Here is a 25011-nt window from a genome sequence, read left to right on the forward strand (position 1 = left end):
TTTTTAATATCAATTTTTATGCAATTGAAGTTGTATCACGTCAATATGTGTTTATTATTGCTTATGCATGTGCTTTTGATTGTTCTGATACCTGAGAATTAAATTTTCACTGCAGTTGAGTGTGCACTCATGAACTTCCTGACAGATTAAAACATGAGCCAGGCAGACCCGAACTCAGGACCTTTGCCTTTCACAGGCAAATGCTCTACACTTAACCAACCACAATTCTCGTGACTTGTCCTCACAGCTTTACTTCCATCACTATCTCATGAACATACTGAACTCCACAGCTCACCTGCAACACTTGCGGAGCTAGCATCCCAAGAAGAACAGACATTGCAGACACGTCTCACCCAAGGGATGTTTCGAGAATGGAATTTTCACTCTGCAGCAGAATGATGGTTTTTTCGGTCAAGGGTCAAGACACGTTTAAGTTAAGCAGAGGTTGAGATTTCTTAAATACAACTGCTTTTTCTTGGGACTCACCTCAAGATTTTTTGTAGCCTGTTTAGCACTAAAGTAGAAAGTGTCTGAATCCTAGAAAAGAGAACCCTATTTAAACAAACTCATCACACCACTGCAGCGAAATTTTCATTCTGGAATTTCATAAGTCAAACATGCACATAAGCAGTAACAACACGATGTGACATGACGCAACTTCTTGCTCACTGCAGCATAGGTCCTCATCCTCAATTCTATCAAAATTGTTCTTAATGGAGAAAAGCTAAAGGGTGTGCATGAACAAAAAATTTAAAAAAGGAGAACTACACAAACTTACACAGAAGCTTCATGCCTGTTAGCTAGTTCATGTCCCTTATTCTGTTCAGATGTTTTCTAGGCAACTTAACATTTGCCCAAGTTATGCATTGCCAGCTCCCTTCAGCTTATTGGTCATTTCAAAGATTTCTTTACGAGAATGTAAGACTAAAAAATACTGTTTCCATATTTTGGTATAACAAGTAACATATAAGCCCCTACTAACTCAAATACCGATAATTTCAACCATTTAGAGCAAGAATATTTTTTCCCCATCACCTACCCAGGCAACTTTCAGCATCTGCCATTATCTACAGAGAATTCACATACTGTTAGGCAACTCAGTAAGAAAAAATTGCACGTAACATTTCTTTAGAACAAAGCCTCTAAAGCAGGACAAGATCAGGCACTGGAAAAATATACAAATTTTTTTGAACCAACCAGTGCATTAATGAATAAAATACATTAATGTTGATTTTTCCTTGCTTCAATTTATAACATACACCTGCCTGGGGAAAAGACATCACTTCCAAATTCAAACCTAACATTGGTTTTCTGGCTTAAGGACAGAGCCTGACAATGTTTGAAGTTACTTTGTAGAACATCTGTAGGAGGCCGTACAGGACAATTTTCAAAGGGGTAGTAATCTTATGGATTTGCCAGGAACAGTGCAAGGAAAAATTTTGCATAAATATTAGTGTGACACATGGTTTTGTACCAAGCTCTGTAATCTTAATTTATTCTAAAAATAAAAAGCCTATAAATGCACCTCTGTTTAGACAGTGCTATTTCTACAACATAGCTACATTTAGGAAGACCAAGGACAGTTTCAGCTTTAACAAAAGTGATGGAAAAAAAGCCTCTCACAGTAACAGTTGATCTAGCAGCTATTAAACATGTGTTTTTTACTACAGTAAATTAGCCAAGACAATTCTGTTTACAAATTCCAGCATTTGGGAATGTAGGATATATTGCAGGACGGGTTCAGAAAAGCTGGTGTTGGTGGGAAGAATCCATACGAAGCAGTCAATAAAATGAAAGACGTAATGTTGGGCAGTGTGCTCAGCAACAGAGTGGTCCACTTGTTTCTTGGACACCGTTTGTCAGTGGGCATTCATGTAAACAGGTAGTTTGTTGTCTGTCATGCCAACATAGAATGCAGCACAGTGGTTGCAGCTTAGCTTGTAAATTACATGACTGGTTTCACAGGTAGCCCTTCCTTTGATGGGATAAGTGATGTTTGTATCTGTACTAGATTAAGTGGTGGTGGGAGGATGTATGCGACAGGTCTTGCACCTAGGTCTGTTACAGAGGTATGAGCCATGAGGTACGGGATCATGAGCAAGGATTGTGTAGGGATGGACAAGTATACTGTGTAGGTTCGGTGGACAACAGACCACCACTGGGAGACATTTCTCACTTCAGGGCACATTGAGAGGCAGTCCAAATCCTGGCACACAAGGGGAATTCTCCTCTGTGGGCATAAATTAAGACTTTAGGAGGTTGTGGGGGACTGGAGATATAAGGCACAGGAGATTTGTTTTTGTAGAAGGATGAGAGGATAATTAAGGTCAGCGAACACCTCAGTGACACACTTGGTATATTTCGAGAAGGACCACTCGTTACTGCAGATGCGACAACCACAGGTGGCTAAGCTGTATGGAAGGAACTTCTCAGTATGGAAACTGGTGGCAGCTTTCGAAGTGGAGGTACTGCATGGGGTTAGTACGTTTGATGCGGACAGAGGTACTGATGAAGCCATCTTTGAGGTTAAGGTCAACATCTAGGAAGATGGTTTGTTGGGTTGAGTAGGACCAGATGACGCAAATGAGGTAGCTGCTGAGCTTCAGTAGGAATGAGCATAAGGTGTCGGTACCCTCCATCCTCTAGATGGCCCATGAATAAATTAGCACCGGATGGTGCCATGCAGGTGCTCCGAACTATACCCTGGATTTGTTTGTAGGTATTGACTTCAAAGGAGAAGTAATAGTGGGAGAGAGGGGAGAGTCATGGCGACTAGGAATCCGTCCAGCATAGGGAAAGGCAGTGTTCAACAGTAGTAAGGCTACGGGTATTAGGGATGTCATGTGTAAAGGAAGGTGGCATCAATCGTGGCAAGCAGGGCACCATGTGGTACAGGGACAGGAACTATGGAGTTGGTGGAGGAACTGATTGGTATCTTTCATATAGAAGTGTAGGTTCCTGGTAATACACTGAAGGGGCTTGTTTACGAGAGCAGAGATTCTCTCAGTGGGGCACAAACAGCAACCATAATGCAGCTTCCTGGATAGTGGGGTTTATGGACTTAAGTAAGCATGTAGAAGACAGGAGTGCAGGGAGTGGTAGGGGTGAGCATAAATATGGACTCCAGGAAGAGGTTCTGGAATGGACTGAAGGATTTGAGGAGTCACCCGAGATACTGCTGGATTTCTGGAATAGAATGATTGTGGCAAGGTTTGTAGATGGATGTACCTGACACCTGCTAGTCGTCCTGCCAGGTAATCGCTGCAGTGCAAAACAACAGTTATGTAAGGTTAGTTTCCACATTGAGGGATTTGTGGAAGGATGATGACTAAGGTTCGAGGTTACGAAATTCTGGAAAATTAATCGGTGGCAAAAATGTTTTCATTGTAGGGACTGGGAGAAGGAGATGTCCTTAAGTCCTGCACAACTTAGTTTGTGAGTGGGGCAAAAGGTGAGGCCTTTGGAAAAGTCTAACTTTTGTGGTGATAGAGCTTTCAGAGGAAAGATTCAGGGCTGTGTTTCAGGTCCTCAGTACCACCCAGTGTTTCAACTAACTCTCATCATGCCTTGAAATAAGATGTCCTGCCAACTATCCTTCCCACAGTGTTATTCCACCATTCACTGAACCTACACACTATACCCATCCATCCCTATACAACTCCTGCTCCCAAGCCCTACCTCACAGCTCATATCCCTGTAACAAACCTAGATACAAGACCAGTCCCATACATACATACCACCACCACCACCACCCCCTGTGGTTGAGCAAGCTGCCAAATACAACATCCTTCATTTCAATGACTACTTCAAAGCCTTTACCAAATGGATCCTTCCCACTAACACCAGCTTTTCTGAATTGCACAGGTGCGAACTCTCCCTGTAATATATCCTACATTCCCGTAACCCTCCTGGCCTCAAACCCCTCATCTATCCCACCCCTTCCCCGTTCCCATTCCAGCATACAGTCCTCGATTCACCAATTCACCCCTTCTTTACTTCTCTCGTTTTCCACAACCCCCCCCCCCCCTCCCAACTTCCACCCTTCTAGCCTCAAGACTAATCCTAGCTGCCCTACCGTTTCTCCACCTCATCTTTGTGTGGCTCCCCAGCAGCATTTCACTGTCCCCCACCCTGTTACTCATCCCCTCCCCACCCCAGCATCCTCCTTACCCCACCCAGTTGCCATTCTCCCATCATGCACTGCTGCTTTCACTTGCAGTGTGGCTTGCAAGCTGTATCAACGAAGACCTTATTGGCTGAAAGCTTATATTGTGAGTCTTCTTGTGCCTATCAGGCGCAGCATCTGTTATATGGTGAGTTTATTTTGTAATATTGTTACATTCCATTACAGATTTTCCATTGATTACAGGCAATATACATGGACTCATCACCATGTAACCACTTCCCAATTGAAGTGACCTACATATCTAAAGCCTGAAAAACCACCTTTTGCAGTGCAGACTGCTGCAAGACGTGCGTGAAGATAGGTTCTGGAAGGTACCTATGGGGATATGGAGCCACGTCGACTTCAGTGCCGTCCAGCTGCACTAGGTGGTTTGGTCGAGGATCCATGGCATCAACAATCTAGGTGGACCTACAGATTCTTGACTGTGTTTAAATAAAGCCTTTACGGTGGCCAGCGGGGTACAGTGAACGCATCCTGATACGCACGCACGCACACACACGCACAGTCTGCACAGGATACTTTGGCCGATGCGCAGTGGCCAACTTTCTTACACAGTGTGTGCCAGCTAGTCAGTAATAATATAAGCAATGCACATGTCCTGCAATCTTTCACAAACTATTTTACAGGAACTATTTGATAAATATATTTCACATTTGCCTTATTTATAGCTTATCGGGTTCAGGATGCTGGCACCATCACTTAATTAAAGGTCACAGTTGATCTGTATTTACATGGAAGTAAGGTGCTGACCGACATAAGAAAAAAGTTTGCAACAAGAAATAGGGGTCATTATGCAAGGTGCATGTTACATAATGTGTTGCTGCACATGAAACATAGCAAACATATTGAATTTTTCTGTTATGCTTGGAAAGTGGTCTGTCACCAATCTCGAGAGAATTGATCTGATGTAGCACACTATTTGCTGTTTTTCTCAGAGTGAAATATCCACAACATTCCTCATATTTCATGAACGGTTCGAGATACTGAAAAGGTCGTGGCAAATGATAGCCTGCAACAGGAGAATATTTTACCACACAATTATTATGCAAAACTTCGTTACCTACTATGTTATTTCACTAACAACACACATTTTCAATGAAAGAAAGTGATTTATAAGGGGCAGTTGTTGCTAGTAAATGAGAAATTCTGTCAAGTTTTGGAAAAATATAAGTGAAGATATTACACTTTCATTCTGTACTGAGGATGTGCTTTTTCATACTTTTCCTCACAGCTCCTAACGCAATAAACCGCTCTTTCAAAATTCTCTCTGTGCGTGTACAACACATTACTGAGATGATATGGAAAACTCCACGGTGTTTGGCAAAAGAAGCAAATTTCAACATGGTGACAAGCGAAATGTTTAGGCGTTACTAAAAATTCACCATTCATGGCACTTCCTGGAAGTTACAAATAATTAGCAGGTCAGGGAAAAATGAATATTTTCAACTAAATTCTATTTAGATACTAGTCAAAGTAGAAGTGAGAAATCTTGTCGAATGGTGTAGAGGCTCCACTTACCACTTACAAAATATGTGAGCATAGGCTTCAGTTTACTACAGCAGTTCTCCAGCACTCAGCCATTTCCCCTACAGCACCTGACCGTAACACCCACCACTACTGCTCTCCCCACATGAGCCCTGCCCACTGCACACCGACTGGCCACATTATTCTGTGGGGACTCCACACTGTGACCTGTGTGACATTGCATTATCCTGCTGGCAGATGCCATCATATCAAGTTTCAAGCAAACTGCATTTAGGGCTGGGCATGGTCCCCAAGGATAAACGCATACATTTGTTGATCCACTTTGCCTACAGGAATGACCCCTGGCCTGGACCCTTCTGACGAATTTTGCATAGTGTTTCATGCCATACAGAAACAGCCATCTGTCCGATGGAGCATGAAACACTATTCATTTGAAAAGGCCACATGTTGACACTCACTGGCGATGAGACACTTGATAGCTTCTTGGTTCAGCTGTGCGGTCAGTTGATCAACAGTCGCAAACCTCCGTCCTACACTCACATCTGCAGCCAGCTTTCACCCATCATCTAAGACCCATGGCACACCAGTTGTTTGGCACTTTCTGATAGCACCATTTTGCCATGCACAGTTTACTTTGATCAAGGCAACATGCAAAATGTTCACGAATGTATCTGTTTCAGAAATGCTTCCACTCTTGGTCCGAAACCCATTATGGCCTTCTGGACATCGGACATATCACTTCATTACCAAATTCCAACAAACAATGACTGCACTGCTTCCTAAAACCCCCCTCCCCAACACACCACTGCTAGTGCTGCCACTTGCTGCTTGGGTGGCTACTGCAAGTAATGTCTAACAAGGTGGTGGTCACATTAATAAGACTAAACTGTGTATTTACCTTGAAGAAGTTTAATCAAACAGTGCCAAGTAAGAATAATAAAACCCACTAGGTCACTGTATAAACAAGATTTCAACTTTTTATCAGAGAAAGAAATGAAAAATCAAGGATATTTACAACTGGCTAGTGTGTGGAATTTCCTGTCAGACCAACAATCAATTCTGTGGCAAAATACACATGTCCCACACGACTGCACTCTGATTACACTGCTGCCCTGGACTGATTTGTTTACATTTGGTTCACTGTGTTTAGGTTCAATGAGACCCCAGTTGGTTTTACACAAAAACAAAAACTAGTGCTTCTCTTGGTTGTTTTAAAGGAAAAGACAGCAGAAATCTGAGTAAAGTGGCCAATGCAAGGAAGGAAATTCATCCACATTCTGTTATTTAAGTAGCTGGGAACCAAAGATTTCATAGTTATTTAAGAATAAGTGAAACATGCACTTTAGAACTGCTTATCACCAAACTATTCTTTTTTTTTAAAAAAAAGGAGAAGCTGTTAGCTACATTACAATTTCCAGCCACTGGCAGAAGTGTGGAGGACCTTAGATTCAGTGCCGTTATATCCTCACAATTGCTAACAAAATATCCCTGAAACCTGCTATACAATTTATACTGAGGAAATAAACCATGGTAAAGCAAATTAAATAAAAAGACCTTCATATAAACATTACTAATTTATGTATCTTAAAAAACAACCTGTAAGTTTAAGAGACTTATTCAAACTTGAAGACTACACATGGTAGTGTGCACATCATCTACAATTTAGCAACTGTTAGAACAACCTTTTGTAGCTTTGTTCTTCATAGCAGAGGGGTTCAATATAGGCTGGACTAACACGTCATAATGAAGCAAGTATATTTTAGAATTAACATCCACTGAATGTTACTTTGGTTTTTAAATTACAACAGAAGCTCTATAGACTTTGCATGTGTGACAAAACCATTATGGATTCATTGAAATAATGAAAGTGCTTCACTTTTTTTTTGCAATTGTATTCCACAATGTGTCCCACGAACAACTGCAATCTTTAAATTTCTTCAGAAACCGTGACTAAAGAAAACTTGCTAGGAAGTTGGCACATCAGCACTACACAGGCCACTATTTGTTGGATGGGGTGGTTCAGCCGTCAGGTCAACATCCTCGCTATGAAAGTTTGCTTGGTCAGTCAAATATGTCTACGTGTCCAATTTGCCGGTCAGTGCATGTATAGTCGCCTCCATCTTTGTTAAGGAAAAACTGCGCAAGGATATGAAAAACAGTGTGTACAGTAATGAATAACAAGTGTTTCATATTGTTAGTCGTCTGGAGTAAACTGTGTGTAACCAAAATAACATTTTACAGTAGGGTCCAAGCAAAAGAGGCATTGCAGTTGTGAAAGACACTGACCTCATATTTGAGAGGTTGGAGTTTGCCATGTCCTGGGATCATGATTTAGATTTTCCATTTCCGGCAAATACTGTGATGGTACCTACTTTGATGCCATCGCCCACCTGTCCTATCCTCATAACAGCTGTCTTCCTATTTTGTGTGCAGGTTCATTTTAGAACTCTATATTTTCACTGTGTTGAATGACAAGTCCTAAACCATTGATTGCTGGATGAATTAACAAAAAGAACAAAAGCTAATGAATCTTCTAGATTTGGTAATAAATGGAGAGATGTGGCACCTAATGCATGTTCAACAACAAAAAGGAGCTAATCCAAGTTCTTTCATAAATATTAATGCATAAAAAGATATTTATGTCACTAACATTGTTTTAGGCATTGTGAAGCCAAATCTTTAAGTGGAACACTACGCTGATCTATTTTCATGACAACTTCACGTCTATTTCACCTATTACAGCACTGCCAGTGTAATTTAAGAACAGGAACTCAGTAAACCACAATAAGCAAGTACCAAAATTGTTAGTATGCCACAATGTTAAAAATCGTGCCACATTCAGTCAGAAAATCTGAACACATGCACTTTAAATTAAAGCAGAAATCAGTCAAAAGATTGGTTTCAATTTATCATGCATATTGTCTATGCAGGTGGTATGTTGCAATGTACACAAAGAGTAAAATATAGAATACTGGTGCCAGACGTCAACCTTCCAGGAGCCAAGTATCTGCCAATGGGTTATTAAACCAATAAAAGCAATTTCCTCAAGTATAAACAAGCAATGTAATAACTGATCTTAAAAATACTTTCAGTAGTTACCTTAGTTTATAAAAACATACAAAGAAATGTCACAGCCACCCAATGAATCATACTGATTCATTATGAAATATTTCATTAATGACCAAACAGACAGACAAAATTATAGTTTATGCATATACTTAGACTCATGGGACATCAAGTATTGTAATTGCTCGCCGAATTAATTCAAGAATAAGTCAAATTAAATTTAGCTGGAAGTCAGCATATTCAAATATTCTGTCATGGGAGGCAAAGTGAATTCAGAGCAATTATAGTAAGAACACCTGACAGACTAACAGTAAATAATAAAGCAAACAAAGCAATGTTTAGTATGGAAATTGCAGCTGCCTCCCATGATCACCCAAGTGTCTTAGGAAGGCACTTAATCCAGAACTGTGGGAGAAAAGGGTTGAGCAAATTAAATGTGCACAATTTGACTTTTTAAGCTGGCAGAAACAAATGTGGGTCAAATACAGTTTTCAATTAATGTCTCTATGCCTCCCATGACATTAAAATGTATGTTTCACTGGGTGTTCAAGATATTTTATAAATGCATAGCTAAGATAATGAAAGAAACAGCAATCTTTTACATTAAATCTTACACTACTTACAATAAGTAATTATACTGAAATGTACTATTATAACAGTAAAACCATACCCATAAGGGTGTCAGTACAGCAGAGCTGCAGTCACCTGCTCATGGAAGCAAGGTGTCGTTTACAGCATAACTGCAACCACCTTTTTCTGGAAACATGGTACCATCACAAAGCAACACTGCAACCTGTTTCTGAAAACACGGTGTCATTTACAGCAGAGCTGCGACCACCTGTTCCTGGAACGAGTATTTTACAGCAGAGCTGCAACCATCTATCTGAAAGCGTGGTGTCATTTACAGCAGAGCTGCTACCACCTATTTCCAAGAATGTTGTCACAGCAGCGCTGCACTCACCTGCATTAGAATAGTGATTTGTGTTTGCTCACCATAAATTGGTTGTAATTTTTTCTTCTTTACCTGCTTTACAAATAAATAAATAATCATACTACAAGCCATCATCCCATCAAGGAATTAAGCACAGTCAATACGGCACAAATCACAGTGTTTCTGGAAAAAGAGTCATTTGTGTAGAAAACAAGATTTATGAAAATACTTCATGGGCCAGAACCCATAAGGGTTTTCACATACGTCCATCTACCTGCCAACTAGCAAAACAAATGAACAATTGTTCATTTTGGTTTGGAATGATAGCCCAGCGTATTTGACAGTTCTCTTGAGAAAGAAATTCTGAATGCCAATTCATGCTTCAAGTATCTGCAATGGTGGAATTTTTGCTTGCTAGACACACAGCAGATGACACTGCTGCTGCTGCTTCTTACTTTTTACATGCTACAGAAAGCATTAACCTCCCTACAATAAATCATTAGTACCTGGTCCCCTGCACCTATATCCAACTCTTGCCTGTCAATGTGGACTCCATCCGCAATATTTGGCGACTGTTGTTCCAATGCCACCAGAAGATTGAGTGTGCTGTGGTCAAAGCCTACGAATGCGAGCACAGAAATCAGCATTATCTTAGCAAAAGGCACGTTATTAAACTAACCAAATCCATACAAGTAATGCTCTATGCATAATGTCGACAAATTAACCTTCACTTCATAATATACCTGACAAAGATAACTGGCCTTTGGACACAAACTTCCAGTCAGCTGTAAGAATTTACATGTTATTGCAGATCACCGTGCACTTCCTGAAGGGTTGTAAACATATATCCACAAAGTCAATTGCTGAATAGAACTGCCCTTGCTAATACACTGAACTACCTTTGCCAATTAAAAAAAAAGGTTAAGAAATTTAGGCACACAAGTTTTTTTTTTTTACTAAGCAATCTGCATTTTGTCTGGTCAACAACATTTCTAGAAAAACATTGAGTGGAGAGCAATAAAATTTAATGTACCTTTAGAAGAGTCATCATATCCTATGTGCTTCACTGTTTCCCTGACCACCTTCTGGTAGTCAACGTTTGCCTTTGATGTTATTTCACCACAGAGAAGAATCATGCCAGTTTTTGCAACAGTTTCTGGAGGAAACAAAATACAAAGTAAATTCAAGTTATGCATCACAATTAAACCGAAGATATTAGTCAATGCAAGAATAAAGTTAAATTAGTAACCACTAAGCTATAAACTAGCAATAAAAACTGTGGTACTTAAGTATCAAAATTCATCGTACACAATAAGTATGAACAGTGAAGCTAACAAATTTTACATAACCATCAACTTAAGTGGGAAAGATTTAAAAAGTACGCAATCACTATATATTTATTTAAACTAGCTGTACTCAATACATGTAATTACAAGAAAGGAAACTTAAGACACAAGATTTATGTAGTCTGCGCGCTTGACTAATATCCATAAAAATAAGTAGGAAACATTGTCTCGCTATCTGCACGAATATATTATATGCTGATCGAAGAAATAACAAAACTCGGCAAATACAATTTATTCCTCGCGCATCAACAATAACAAACAACTATCACCCCCCCCCCCCCTAATTTTTAGCATGCATGTTTGTTGTCCAACGAAACCTTGTGAATAATACAAATGCATGAACAGCATGCATATTGTTACTTACCACAAGCAACTTTGGCATCAGGATCTTGACTCAAATGAGCGTCCAGAATGGCGTCGCTGATCTGGTCGCACATTTTATCTGAAATTAGTATTAAATATTACCGGAAGAATATAGTTCCAATTATATTCAATAATATCGCAAACCACTTCATAGCGCGGTCGCCTACGTTTCATTGAATATTCACTTTACCGGAAAAGCGCATAAGATTCAAGCAAACTAAATCCGCCATGATGAGCACATGGTTCTAATAAAGTATATAACAAATTGAGTCTCTCTCTTACCTGGATGGCCTTCCCCCACAGATTCCGAAGTGAACAGGAATGTATCCTCCAGTATTTCCGGCTCCATGTGACCATTCTGTTGATAACCATTTATGTACGGCGATGAAGTCTCCGGCATTCTGAACCTACTACCCAACTCTCTTACCGCGTCAGAAGCTACTTTGGAAAAGAGGTTTACACCACGCGCAGTTCGTGTATTTATAACCTCGGCGTGATCACGTGATAGAATGCTTGAGTGGGAGAGATGGCAGCCCAATGGTTGTCTGTGTAGGAAGAAAAGAACATTTCAAACATGTAGTGCATATATGATTTTTAACAGTACTTTCTGTACGCGATCTCTCTACTTTTTTTGACTTAACGTACTTTATCTGAACTTTACTTGGGGTTATGTTCGATGTGACCGAAGTAACAGCTGTGGTTATTTTGTTCTGTTGATGCGTCTGACGAATTCTGTTAATCAAAATTAATCCACCACGACTACTCGTCATATGCGACATTGATCAAATTAGATATATTTCATGTGAGAAATATTTATTGATACAATTAGTCGTTTGCTTAAATAACTTACGCTGCTCTGTAACCGTGAAATACTGTGTGTTCCAAAGATTGTAACAACGTTGAAAGGATCTATCTAACACCACTGAAAAAACCAACACGAATAAATAAACCCCTAAGCTTATTCGAGGTATAAGGTACACACAAAAGTCAACAGCAAAAAATCGTTCAACGTTGTATAAAACTTTCATCATGGTAAAAAAATAAATACGTATGAGAGAACGAGCGGCATATCCTGAATAAAATTCACACTTCTTTGAACTGAACTATACAAATAACTGAATTTTGCAAAAATGAAACCGAATCTCAATGTAATAATAAGGTTCGCCACAAAATGTAATAAATCAGACAGCTTAATATGAAACAAATATGCAGAGGGGATGTTGAGTTCCCATGATTCTTTGATCACAACACAAACGTAACGTTTACACGGACAATAAAAATTGCATGTTGCCGACATACCATCCGGCAAATTGCAGCCATATACGCTGGAACTTTATCGTCTATTATTTCTCGCTAATGTTTGACAAACTTTTCAAGGCCACACTATAGCTACAAAATATACGCACGCGAGCTAGCAGAAAGAGGTGTCGCTCTAGTGCTTTTACACTACACAAAACAATTGAAAGAAAAACATTAAATAAAGCACCCAACGATGGATTCGAACATTTTCTATAATTTTACCACACTGCACGAATTCGAATATCTCGCACAAGCAATTAGTCCGAGAAATGCCAAAAACAGCACAAATACGAGTATAATGTCTTGTGCATACTACAAACAACTAACAATAAATTCACAAATTACACATAGAATAATTTGTCCTCTATAAATTACAATATTACAATGCTAATTTATAAAATAAAATACATGGAACATTATATACAGTATAATAAAATATTTGCAGTCTTTGTTTCATATCTCATTCTTCCACAAGTCCACATATGCCCCTGCTATTTCGCTGCACGCCATCAGGTCTTGGGCCGTGCACTCTCTTGGCTGGTTTATTAGCAGACATTGAAGCAGGTGGTCCATGGTCTGGATGTTCCCTCACGGACACAAAGTACTTTCACAAATTCCCCACTTGTGCAGATTTTTGTTACATCTGCCCATTTCTGAACGTAACCAGTTCTGGGTTTTCATCTTCCCCACTCAAATTCCGCACCTGGTGGCAGCACTTCCTCGGAATCGTGGGCATATTCTTGTTATGAACCAGTGAACAATGAACAAACGCAATGTTATTGTTGAATCGCAGATCAAAAAATTCATGGACTCGCTTGTGATCGATATTTTTAAATCGGCACACGTGCTAGAAGCTACGGGCAAATCAACATATATTACTATGCGAAATCCGACTACTTTTCGTACGCTAACATTCCTTTTCAGCCTATCTTCTATATTTTTTAAAAGCAATTTCCTACATACATTAGAAAACACTTTCGAGACGGAAGTGGCCGTGAGTAAAGGCAGCTAATTTCAAAGGAAATAAGTGTGCAATACCTATGACTGGGTGATGCTGTTTAAGAATGCGAATGCACAGTAGCAAAATAGAAACGTTGAAGTGAAAGAGCGGTGTGCCTGAACTGGGAACGTGCCTAATCCTGCTTTGTGCAAAAGCAGGACAGCAAATAGAAACGTTACCTCTCGTTTCTAAAAATTGACTCTACGTCTCCAGCCGCCTTTGTCCAGTATTTTCTATCTGCTGAAAAACAAATACTTCGAGAATACCAATGGCGGTAGGATTCTTGTCAGTTGCTGCACTGTTGTCGTCCAACGTTCATCTTACTAAAATAGGCAATTAGTGCTGAAAATCTCATCTGACACCGCAGGCAGGATAATACTTTTCTTGTAAGTCATCGACAGAGGTGTAGGAAACTTCGTGTGTACCACAGGGAAGTCAGTTGCGTACCTTGATGTTCATGTTTCATATTTATGGCCTAGCGTATAATATTTATCTCTGATTTTTGTAGACGATGCACACCGTTATCCACAATGAAGTACGGTCTAAACTAAGCTGCACGAATACTAAGTGAAACATGATCAGATTTCACAGTGTGCAAAGATTGAACTTTAAATGTTCAGCAATGCAAAGCTGTGCTGCTGACAAAACTCAAAATAAACTAGGCCTATGAGTACAATATATCAGCGGGTCGCAGCTGTAATCAGGATGTAACATTCAGTAGGGAAATGGAAAGGGACAATCACATACGCTCAGTTGAGGTTAAAGCTGGTAACCGACTTCGATTTATTGTTAGAAAAGTTTGGGGAAAGCAATCAGTCCATCGGAGAATGCTTAAAAATCGCCCCTGTAATCCATCCGGGATATTGCTAAATTGTGTGGGACCTGTTTCAAAGAGGACTAGCAGGGTATATCTAATGTATATAGCAAAGGGCAGCACGAATAATCACTTCCAACAGAGTGTTCCAGAGATGCTGGAAGAACTGAACTGGCAGACCTTAAGATAAAGGGAAACTATGAAGAGAAAGTCTACAAACAAAGTTTTAAGAACCAGCTTTAAATAATGAACCTAGGAACATTCTGTAACTCCACACACGTCACTCCCATTGAGACTGAATGCAAAATTAGATTACAGTACATACACAGGCATTAGAATCATTCTTCCCACACTCCACAAGTGAATGAAATTGGGAAACCCCTAACAACTGGTACAATGAGACAGTTTCTGCCCTGCACTTCATAGTGGGTCATGAAGTGTAGATGTAGAAAAGCATGTTTGTCTGCACTCTTAAACGATGTCCATTCAGTTAAGTGTAAGTTTTTTTATATTCATATCTACATCATCTGCTATGCAACTGATGATCAGACACATTTATATATTTATTAATTTCACATTTTTGTGAAGGCAATTATACACAGAACTGGTGCCCATACAGGGCATTATGCATTGTTGTTTAGTACATCTTTGTTTCCTTGAATTATGTATGTGATTACTTTTCTTGTGAAAGTTTGTTCTGCTATGAAATTATCCACCTAATGGATGAATTTGAAAGTAATGGAGGATAGTTGCTACAATAAGGGTGATGTTTGCCAGTGTTGGAGGTGGGCAGGATGATTACTGTGTTATTGTGTGTACATTATATTTCTAATTGTCCAGCTTCCAAATAAAGCAGTTTGATTTCCACACATGAGAAAATTAACCATCCTTTGTATTTCCTTATAATGTCCCAGTTTTTCTGATCATATTAAAGTAAAAATGTGATTTTTTATTGTTTCTATCTTCATTTTAGAATGATGGTACTGCAATACTGTTTCTCCACTGCTTATTGTTCTCTCCTCCTCGCCTTGTACATGATTCATGCTGTTGTCCATTTAATAACATTGGTAGCATAGAACACCTTCAACTCTTACTTTTTTAAATATACTTTCAAAAGCTTTATTTACATTCCCGAAATGACGGAGATTATCTCTTGTCTTGAAAATATGTGAATGGTAAATATGTGAGAATGGAAAACAATAATAATAATAATAATAATAATAATTGATTTACCATCTTTTTAATTTCTACATTCCAAACATGAGCCTGCGTTTTTCTGCCATTATTGGAGGAGGGGGCAGACAAAGAGGACACTTGCCCCTAAGAGACACCTTGAATGCTAACTTCTTATTCATTACAGAATGTTCACATATTTCTAAAAAATTTTGGGTGATGCTGTTTATACTAAATGTTGCCCACTGCAATGAGAAAGAATTACTTTAGCAAGCACTACATGATTGATTGGTTCTCTGGCTATTCACAGTACATTATATGCTTTGCTTGGCACAGCAGCAGTTTTGCAGTTACGGCAGATACACAGCTTTACAGAATATTACCAACATAAAACATCAAATGTTTTCTCTGTTACTTCCCCATACAGTTCTTATCATGCATTAGTATGCTTACCTAGAATCTGTCCCTAGTTCCCAAAAGCACATCTGCTTCTCCTGCTGCGCAGCTTAATCTTAATAATACCTTACCCTATGCCTGTAGACAAAGTAGTTCTGTTAAGGCTTTACGAGACTATATTCAGTTTTAAACTAAAGAGCAATCTTAGTACATACAAACATATGGCCATGCCATACGGTAAGTGTGTTCCAAACTTACTTCATCTATGGATCCAAATCCACTAACTGAAAAGAAGGAATAAAGGTTTTTGTTCTAGGGGAAGAGTAAAGAGCTGTGACATTTCAAGGTACGGGAAGATTCACTCCCCAGCAGCTGTGGTCTTCTCAAACTGCAACACAGTGGAACCTGCAGTAATAGAGCATCAAATTCTGCAGTCTAGTTGCCCAATAATGTCAGATGTTTGAAATCAATGTATGATCAGTCCTAGCCTGTTAAGAACCAGATTGAATAACATCAGAGAGAGGCTACAAGCCTGTCTCTCTTCCTTCCCAGCCACTGCTTCCCTTTCATGCCCCTTGACTCTTCTAACTGCCATCTGGTTTCTGTACAAATTGTAGATAGCCCTTTGCTCCCTGTATTTGACACGTGCCACCTTCAGAATTTGAAAGAGTATTCCAGTAAACATTGTAAAAAGCTTTCCCTATGTCTAGAAATGCTATAAACATAGGTTTGCCTTTGCTTAAACTATCTTTTAAGATAAGTCGTAGGGTCAGTATTGCCTCACATGTTCAAATATTTCTACGGAATCCAAATTGATCTTCCTTGAGGTTGGCTTCTACCAGTTTTTCCATACGTCTGTAAAGAATTTGCATTAGTGTTTTGCAGCCGTGACTTATTAAACTGATAGTTCGGTAATATTCACATTTGAAACACCTGCTTTCTTTGGGATTGGAATTATTATATACTTCTTGAAGTCTGAGGGTATTTCGTGTGTCTCATACATCTTGCTCACCAGATGGTAGAGTTGTCAGGACTGGCTCTCCCAAGGCTGTCAGTAGTTCTAATGGAATGTTGTCTACTCCCAGAGCCTTGTTTCGACTCTAGTCTTTCAGTACTCTGTCAAACTCTTCACGCAGTATCCTATCTCCCATTTCATCTACATCCTCTTCCATTTCCAGAATATTGCCCTTAAGTACTTCACCCTTGTATAGACCCTCTATATACTCCCATCTTTCTGCTTTCCCTTCTTTGCTTAGAACTGGGTTTCCATCTGAGCTCTTGATATTCATACAAGTCGTTCTCTTATCTCCAAAGGTCTCTAATTTTCCTGTAGGTAGTATCTATCGTACCCCTAGTGAGATAAGCCTCTACATCCTTACATTTGTCCTCTAGCCATCCCTGCTTAGCCATTTTGCACTTCCTGTCGATCTCATTTTTGAGACGTTTGTATTCCTTTTTGCATGCTTCATTTACTGCATTTTTATATTTTCTCCTTTCATCAATTAAATTCAATATTTCTTCTGTTACCCAAGTATTTCTACTAGCCCTCGTCTTTTTACCTACTTGATCCTCTGCTGCCTTCACTAATTCATCCCTCAAAGCTACCATTTTTCTTCTACTGTATTTATTTCCCCCATTCCTGTCAATTGTTCCCTTATGCTCTCCCTGTAACTCTGTACAACCTCAGGTTTAGTCAGTTTATCCATGTCCCATCTCCTTAAATTCCCACTTACACATGTATCCTCCCTATAATAGTTGCAGGTCAGAGCTAACATTCTCCATTCATGCAGCTCTCTAGGAGGGCAAAAAACTAAATAAATCTTAGGCAAAATAAGGCAATTGGATAGATAAAACCTACTGACCAAGCAGCTGCAGCAGCAGCAGAAACTTTACTAAATGCCATATTTTCACAGTTCCTACCTAGATTCACTTTCATACTATTCTGTGATCCACCCATCGGAATTTGCTTCTCTATTACTATGTTATTCCAGTACCAGTACTATCTATTACTTTTCTGTTGTATTTGTTTATAACCTTAATTATGTTATAAGCAGTTTTTCTAGCCCTTTATTAGTTGTTCTTAGCTTATCTTGCTTCAGTGAATTAATTTTATCTGGAAATAACAGTTTGTTGGGCTTTCACTTTGCTGCTTTCTCTACATAATCTTTCATTCCAATTCAACATTGTACAAGGTATTTCCTGTGACCACATAAGTAGAAAATATTTTTTCATTACTTTCCTTGCTATTACCTTTTATGACAGTATAGCTCCTGATACATTACCCTTTCCAATGCTAAACTATTTACTGCCCAGCATCCCTGCCCTTTTTCTTTCCATTCTTCTATGTAACTTTCTAATAATTTCTGTGTGTCCCAGTCAACAAATTAAAGAAACACATTATAAAAGTGATTTACAGGAACAATTAAAATTAGTCACAATGAATTCACTTGAGGAAATTAAATTTAGAAGTAGACAGGCTGACTGGCCAGCACTTCCAGAGGAGAAATTCCAATTACATTGATAGACAAAAGCAGGAAAAATCATCCTGGCTTGGGAACTGTTAGTTCCTTCAAGCAAGAAAATATTAGAAGGGTAAGGTTGAGACTCAGCTGTTGTGAGAAAGGAAAAGAAGTTTTGTGTTCACAACATGGGGTCTGAATGACCTACCCCTCTGTTCTAACCCTTTCCAACCTGTACCTTTTCCTCCTAACAGGTCTCAAAGCTAGGTTACTTTTTTCCTACTTTTATATGTTTCCACTGTCAATATTTAGAATTTCACATTAAGTAAGTAATGGCCAGCCATTGTCTCTCCTTGTGACCGTGTGATAATGCTCTTGCATTTTCCCCAAGAGAAGGCAGTTCATCAAAATAAATCTCAGTTCATACATTTTAAATAACACTCACATTCCCCTGTAACTCAGAAATTTCAACTCTGAAGTATTTTACTAACAGTACTACTCCCCTTCTTTTTTAAACAGCTGTCAAACTTATTGCAGCCCAACTGTTTCTTTTTCAGTGTTCGTTTTCCCTTATTCTACTATTTCATTATATAGTTGGAATATTTTCTACATCATGTTTATTTTTACATCCATATCCTTCATCACTGGTGATTTTATTTTGGATGGTTTACAGTTGTTAATGGCAGCAATGTCCATTACGCATGCAGGGAATTTGGAATGCTATATATTAGTTTTGACACATTGTTTGCTGCTAACACAAGCTGCTGGTCTACAGATAAGGCAAAGCAGCTAGCCAATGCAGTAATTCACGATTACCTAGCCATGTAGATGGTTCTTTGGTTATCATTGTCACAGACAGGCCTCTCCCTGTTCGGACACAGATCTGACTGCAGCATGGTACATCAACAAGTGGAGCTTCATATGGAAATGTTGTCTAAAAAAACTTCTGATTACTTTGTAAACCTTGAGGACTCTGCCTCTCAATAATAGTTTCTTATAGTTTAAGTGGCAACTTTTGAACCCTATACTTAGTTACATGATAATTTATTGGAGGGCAGCTTTTCACAGAATAGCTATCTGTATCCAATGAAAACAGATTGGACACGAGCTTGTTGACTGGGTTAAACAATTTTGAATTGGCAGTGACAAGTTTGTCATTTTTCTCACAGAAAAATCATGGGCATCTTACATGAGAACAATATTGTACAGAACTTCGCAATGATTCTGGTGAATATTTCAAGCAGTTTTGCTTGTGAAGCTGGATTAGAATCATTAAATGAACACTGTATCAGCCATTGTATGAGCTACATTAGGCAGTCTATGCGTGGAAAAGTTTCATTAGGAACTGATATGCAAGTAATTATTATGATGTTGAACAAGTCTCCAAATCTTACACTTCAAGAAACACTAACTTTATCTCTCTTTTTTGTGGGAACTGTACTACAGATGATGTTCATAAAATTCAGTTTCTGCAATGATCAGAACAATTACAGGATAGGAATTAGTTTCTGTGGAGATTTATTAACTGTTCTTGTAAGTGAAACTGATATGCAATGAAATGAAATACAACTGCATAATATTCCACAGAACAAATCAGTAAGGAGAAAGATGTTGAATAAATCTAGAAACAGGTCAGTCCACTGATCATGTGTATTTCATATGCGTTGCTTTTTTAGCTTAAAGGAATTATTCTACAAAGACAAAAGAACATTTCATTACTGCTCAGGTCATTATTAAAAGTGTGTACCATCTTAGAAGGTGAAATGAATTTGTTGCATCATCTTGGAAAACATATCCAGGTACATTCCTCAGGTAATTTGTGGAAACTGCAGAAAACTTATATGATGGTTTAAATCCATTAGTGACAACCATTTGTCCAGTGTCATCTCACCCACTGAAGCTATATTGCACCCTGGATGTTAGCAGAAAGCATTTGAAGTGTAAGGGAGTGACACTGCAGTTTTTTTAGTCTTTAATTATTTGATTTTTCTTGTAGTCTGCTTCTCCTCTACTGAAACAGCCTCACTGCTTTTGCTGTGTCACTTCCTGGTGTAATATCTCATTTGCTGTAATCATCTGAAGTTCAATCTATTCTTCACTGGTCAATTACGCAATGCAATCCACAGTACATTTCAGTCCATTTTATGATTTCTAAATTTTTGTCTAAGAATAATGTTCTTGTGAATGTGTAATTTCTCATTCTCTCTCTCAGATTCACCTCTTGATATTCTTTGTTTTTCAGTTCTGTTTTGCTTTCACTTGTTTCAAACATGGGAATGTGACTCAGTATCATGAAATATATTTCCAGCACAATTTACTTCATAGCAACTCACTCCACGCCTCACTTTTTTCATAAGAATTCCAAGACCGGTTGTACATCTGTTGCAATAAATTTTCTTGGGCAGATATTTTTTTCGTTATTTGTATTTCACTTTACCCAACAACACAAGGTGACATGTCTCCATACATCAGATTTCTCCACAACATTAACACTAAGAGCAGTTATCAGATGGATCTGTGGGTCCCACAACATGCAAAAAACAAATTTATTGGAACACTGTCATACAAAAAAGGACATCTAAAATTATAATCAGACTAGTACCTATTACTATATGGGGGCAGAAATCCACAGAATAGTAAGTGTAAGAGAGAAAGGTGAAGATTTTTTTAAAATCCTGCAGAAAATATTTGGACCTATTGGTGGGGGAGGAATGTAGGAATATGATGATCAGATGTTGTAGAAGCCAAGACAAGGATGGTTATTTTAGGTGAGGGGCACTCAACATCACAGCAATCAGCACCTTGACGAAAAGCCAGCATGGTAATCTCATGGGTTGGGACGAAGGCTGTCCCCACATGCAGAGCAGGTTTATAATGCATTAAATTCTGACTCCCGTCCCCACTAAGTTTACGAAGTTTCCTACTATTGTAACACTGGAATCAGTATCGGCGAGGATTGCAGATGATTCTCAATCGAGACAGAGCTGTCCTGATATCAGTATATAAGACACATTGCCAAAATATGCTGAACTGAAAGTGGCACAGCACAAATCTCCTAGCCAAGACAAGAAGACAGGTGGGCTGGCCACATCTATAGGAGATAGGGGGGATCAAGATAGGTAAATGTGAGAGTAGAAACCCTTAGGACAAAGACCTTTAAATAGACTGAAAATAAGATGGAGAGAACAGGTGCTTGGCGCAGGGGAAGAAAATGCTAAGGGCAGATTGCTGTGAACATAAGCAGATCCAGGGAGAGAAGGGTGGGGGTGGGGATGGCAGCAAATGGTCATTCCCACCTATCTTTCCCCCAGCAGCACAGGGGTAAGTACTAAGCAGCACAGGGATAAGTACTAAACAAACCCCACAGCTTCATAATTCAGCTTACAGAATAGGCTACATTTCACTTTTCATTGACACCAAGTGTGCTGTGTAAATCCCTCCAGTCTTTTTTGCAAATACATCAGCTCCTGTGCCATAAATGTCCATTTAATATCTTGTTCTATTTAGCACGTAGAAACTTCAATGGTACACTAGTTTACATGAATAACTCAAAATAAGATATTTACATGTATATCATGATTGATGCTATGAATTCTCCATAAATTTCTTCTCCTATCCCAAGCTTAAAAATTCTGAACAATGCAAAATCCGTGAGAGTGAGTGCTCTTATATTTGTATTCATTTTTCGTAAAGTGGGAACTCTTGCTTGAACTTCACTTTTCAGAGTGGTTGGTGCTTCTCAACTATAAATTCGAACTTTAAAGTGCGTACGCCAAGTGGGCATGGCGAAACAAAACTACGTTAATTACTATATAAACGAGACGCAGCAGGCAGCAGCATTGCCACACATGGCTGATTCACATGCAATTCATCTGAGCGCTTGGTAATACAAGCAACCGGTAATCCAGCGCCATGTCTATACAGTATACACATTGTATCTTAATACAGATCGCGAACCTGGCGATGGATTCTGCGACCTTGCATTGTATTCGCCGGTTGTGAGGCGCACCTAGATGAACAATTTTTTTAAAAAAATCGGTAAATATATGGGAAAGGCTTATAATTTAAAATATGGCAAATTTGTGTTGCAGAAATACATACTGCTAAAACAGAACAGAAATTTTAAGCACGTACATTAGGAAATCATGCAAATTTAAGCTCGCTCGGCTAGCCGCGCGGTCTTACGCGCTGCTTCCCGAGCGGACTAGGGTCAAGGTCCGGTGTCCAGGCCATTCTGTGAATGGTTTTTAAGGCGGTTTTCCATCTGTCTCGGCAAAATCTGGTTCCCCATATTCCGCCTCAGTTACAGCATGTCACCGATTGCTGCACAAACACTCTCCACGTACCCGTACACCATAATTACTCAACCATGCAAACATTGGGGTTACACTCATCTGGTATGAGACGTCCACCGCGGCCGATTTAAAGGCTACCACCTAGCAAGTGTGGTGTCTGGCGCTGACACCACAGTTTAAATTTTACGTAAGGCAGCGGCAGTGTTGTATGTTATCTTGGATGATTGAGTGTATCAATTTTTTTTTAAAGTAAGTCACATGAGGAGAGTGTTTGTTTATAATACAGGACGCATTCTGTATATTAAGGAAACATTGATCCACTACCTTCTTCCGTAATTTAATTAAAAACTACTGATCCATTTAGTGTGCTCGTACAGATAGATTTCGCGTTGCCAATACTAGCACACTACGCAGTCTCCGCCCGAAGTCAAATTTTACCCAAAATTCAAATTAAGTGAATTGAGATACCTTACATTAAAACTATGCTGAATAACGAAAATTTAACATTTTTACCAACGCCAAGATAGGGGAAAACCTGTATCTTTTCTGAAAACAGTAATGTCTTCTGAAAATTATGTGGGAACCATGCTATGACGGCTTAATAGCCCAAAAACTGAGGAGCCTGACAATGTATGTGTAGCTCCTCAATGAACTACTAGAACGAGAAATGGACACTAATGATAGGGGATTTTGGTGTCTATGAAATTTCCAAATTTGTCGAGTCCGAGGATGTTAATTACGTATTATCGTCCATGATTCAAGTTGCGTAAATAACTTTTTATAAAAACAGAAATGACACATTAAAAGTTAATAACAGCCCTAAAGTATTTCTCAGTTTCAGGAATAAGCACTGAAAAGCGAAATAAATAGTTCACAATGGTATATAAGTCGCTGGTTAGTACCTAGCGAAATGTTTGTGTCAGTCTTATCACTGCAGTTGCCCACGCACGCAGAACATGTAAAATCTCGTTGTGACCTGGAATTTGCAAACAATCTGGTCGACACTTCGCATTTCTCGTACCCCGATACTTTACCTAAAGTCCGGTTTTTTGTTTTTTCCAGCACAAGCACCCGAGCACAGAAGCTCAACCAAAGCTGACTGCTTGCGCAATAACGCAACGTGTGGACACGAGAATGATCAATTAGTTGTTTCCACAAATTTTGTGCGTGCCCTTTTATTTCCTTGTGGTCATGATTGCGTACGAGGAGGAGGGGGTTGGGTTGATTTTGGGGATGAGACCAAACTGCGAGTCGGATTCGGGACTCTTTCAAAGGAACCATCCCGACATTTGCATGAAGCGATTTAGGGAAATCACGGAAAACCTAAATCAGGATGGCTGGACGCGGTATTGAACCGTCGTCCTTCCGAATGCGAGGCCAGTGTCCTGACCACTACGCCATCTACCTCGGTCGCACGAGGAGGAAAGAGGCATTGTGGTGTGGACACATCTTGGCCCTATACACATACTAACCAATGGAAAATTTCGCCCAAGTTTTATGACTCATTGACATTTTGGGCGCTGTTATATATCGAAGTTAATCAGCAGGGACTGAGGGTTGACGATGATGAAGTTAAAATCCTCAACAGAAATAACGTTAACTGAACACGGATTTTGTATCTGACTTCGCTGTCTTCTCCTACACTTTGATGTATTTACTCATTTTCACGTTTTAATTCTTATATAGCAATACGGTGACGACATTGCTAGAGGCTTACATGCATCGATACACAGTTATGGAAAGTAAAAATAGCCCCTGAAGAAAATTGAGGAATACTAACCGTTAAGTGGAAATACAGCTTAAATGAGTACGAAAATCTTAATGAAGCTAGTGCATTTTCATCTTGAGAGGTAGACAGTTTTCCTCCAACTTTATGGCATTCAAAACTATATGTCCAAGAACTTGCTTATTGTTTTCAGCGTGAGCTTTTTGATCAACCTCTTCACCCGAAATGTGTACTTGCGACATATTAACCGTCAATAATTGCAGTTTCAAAAGACAAATCCATTCCTTAGCCTATTATTTATATAACTCAAACTTAACGGCCGTTTAAGGAAAAACCGTGACTGTTGCCCTACAATTCATTTTTCGCTTCTAAAATATTGCCTACAAACATGGAAAGCATGCTGATCTAAGACAGTTTGCACCCTATAAAAACAGAACCGTTGAATGACTGTACAATGTATTTGGTACGACGG

The 25011-nt window shown here is 39.1% G+C and overlaps 1 protein-coding gene across 4 annotated transcripts in view; it reads right to left on the minus strand.

Moving 5' to 3' along the window:
- The window catches only part of LOC124616869 (S-adenosylmethionine synthase), a 281538-nt gene that overhangs the window by 5368 nt on the left and 251159 nt on the right, over positions 1-25011 (minus strand). For 3 of the 4 annotated variants that reach the window (XM_047145219.1, XM_047145222.1, XM_047145221.1), the window contains exons 2-4: positions 11660-11922; positions 11379-11456; positions 10702-10824 (exon numbers count right to left, since the gene is read on the minus strand). In XM_047145219.1, the coding sequence (XP_047001175.1) occupies positions 10702-10824; positions 11379-11456; positions 11660-11922 (464 nt within the window). Of the gene's footprint in view, positions 1-10174; positions 10288-10701; positions 10825-11378; positions 11457-11659; positions 11923-25011 lie in introns of those variants that run through there. The other variant, XM_047145218.1, reaches the window with a different exon arrangement.

This window comes from Schistocerca americana, chromosome 1 (genome assembly GCF_021461395.2).
Source record: "Schistocerca americana isolate TAMUIC-IGC-003095 chromosome 1, iqSchAmer2.1, whole genome shotgun sequence".
NCBI lineage: Eukaryota > Metazoa > Arthropoda > Insecta > Orthoptera > Acrididae > Schistocerca > Schistocerca americana.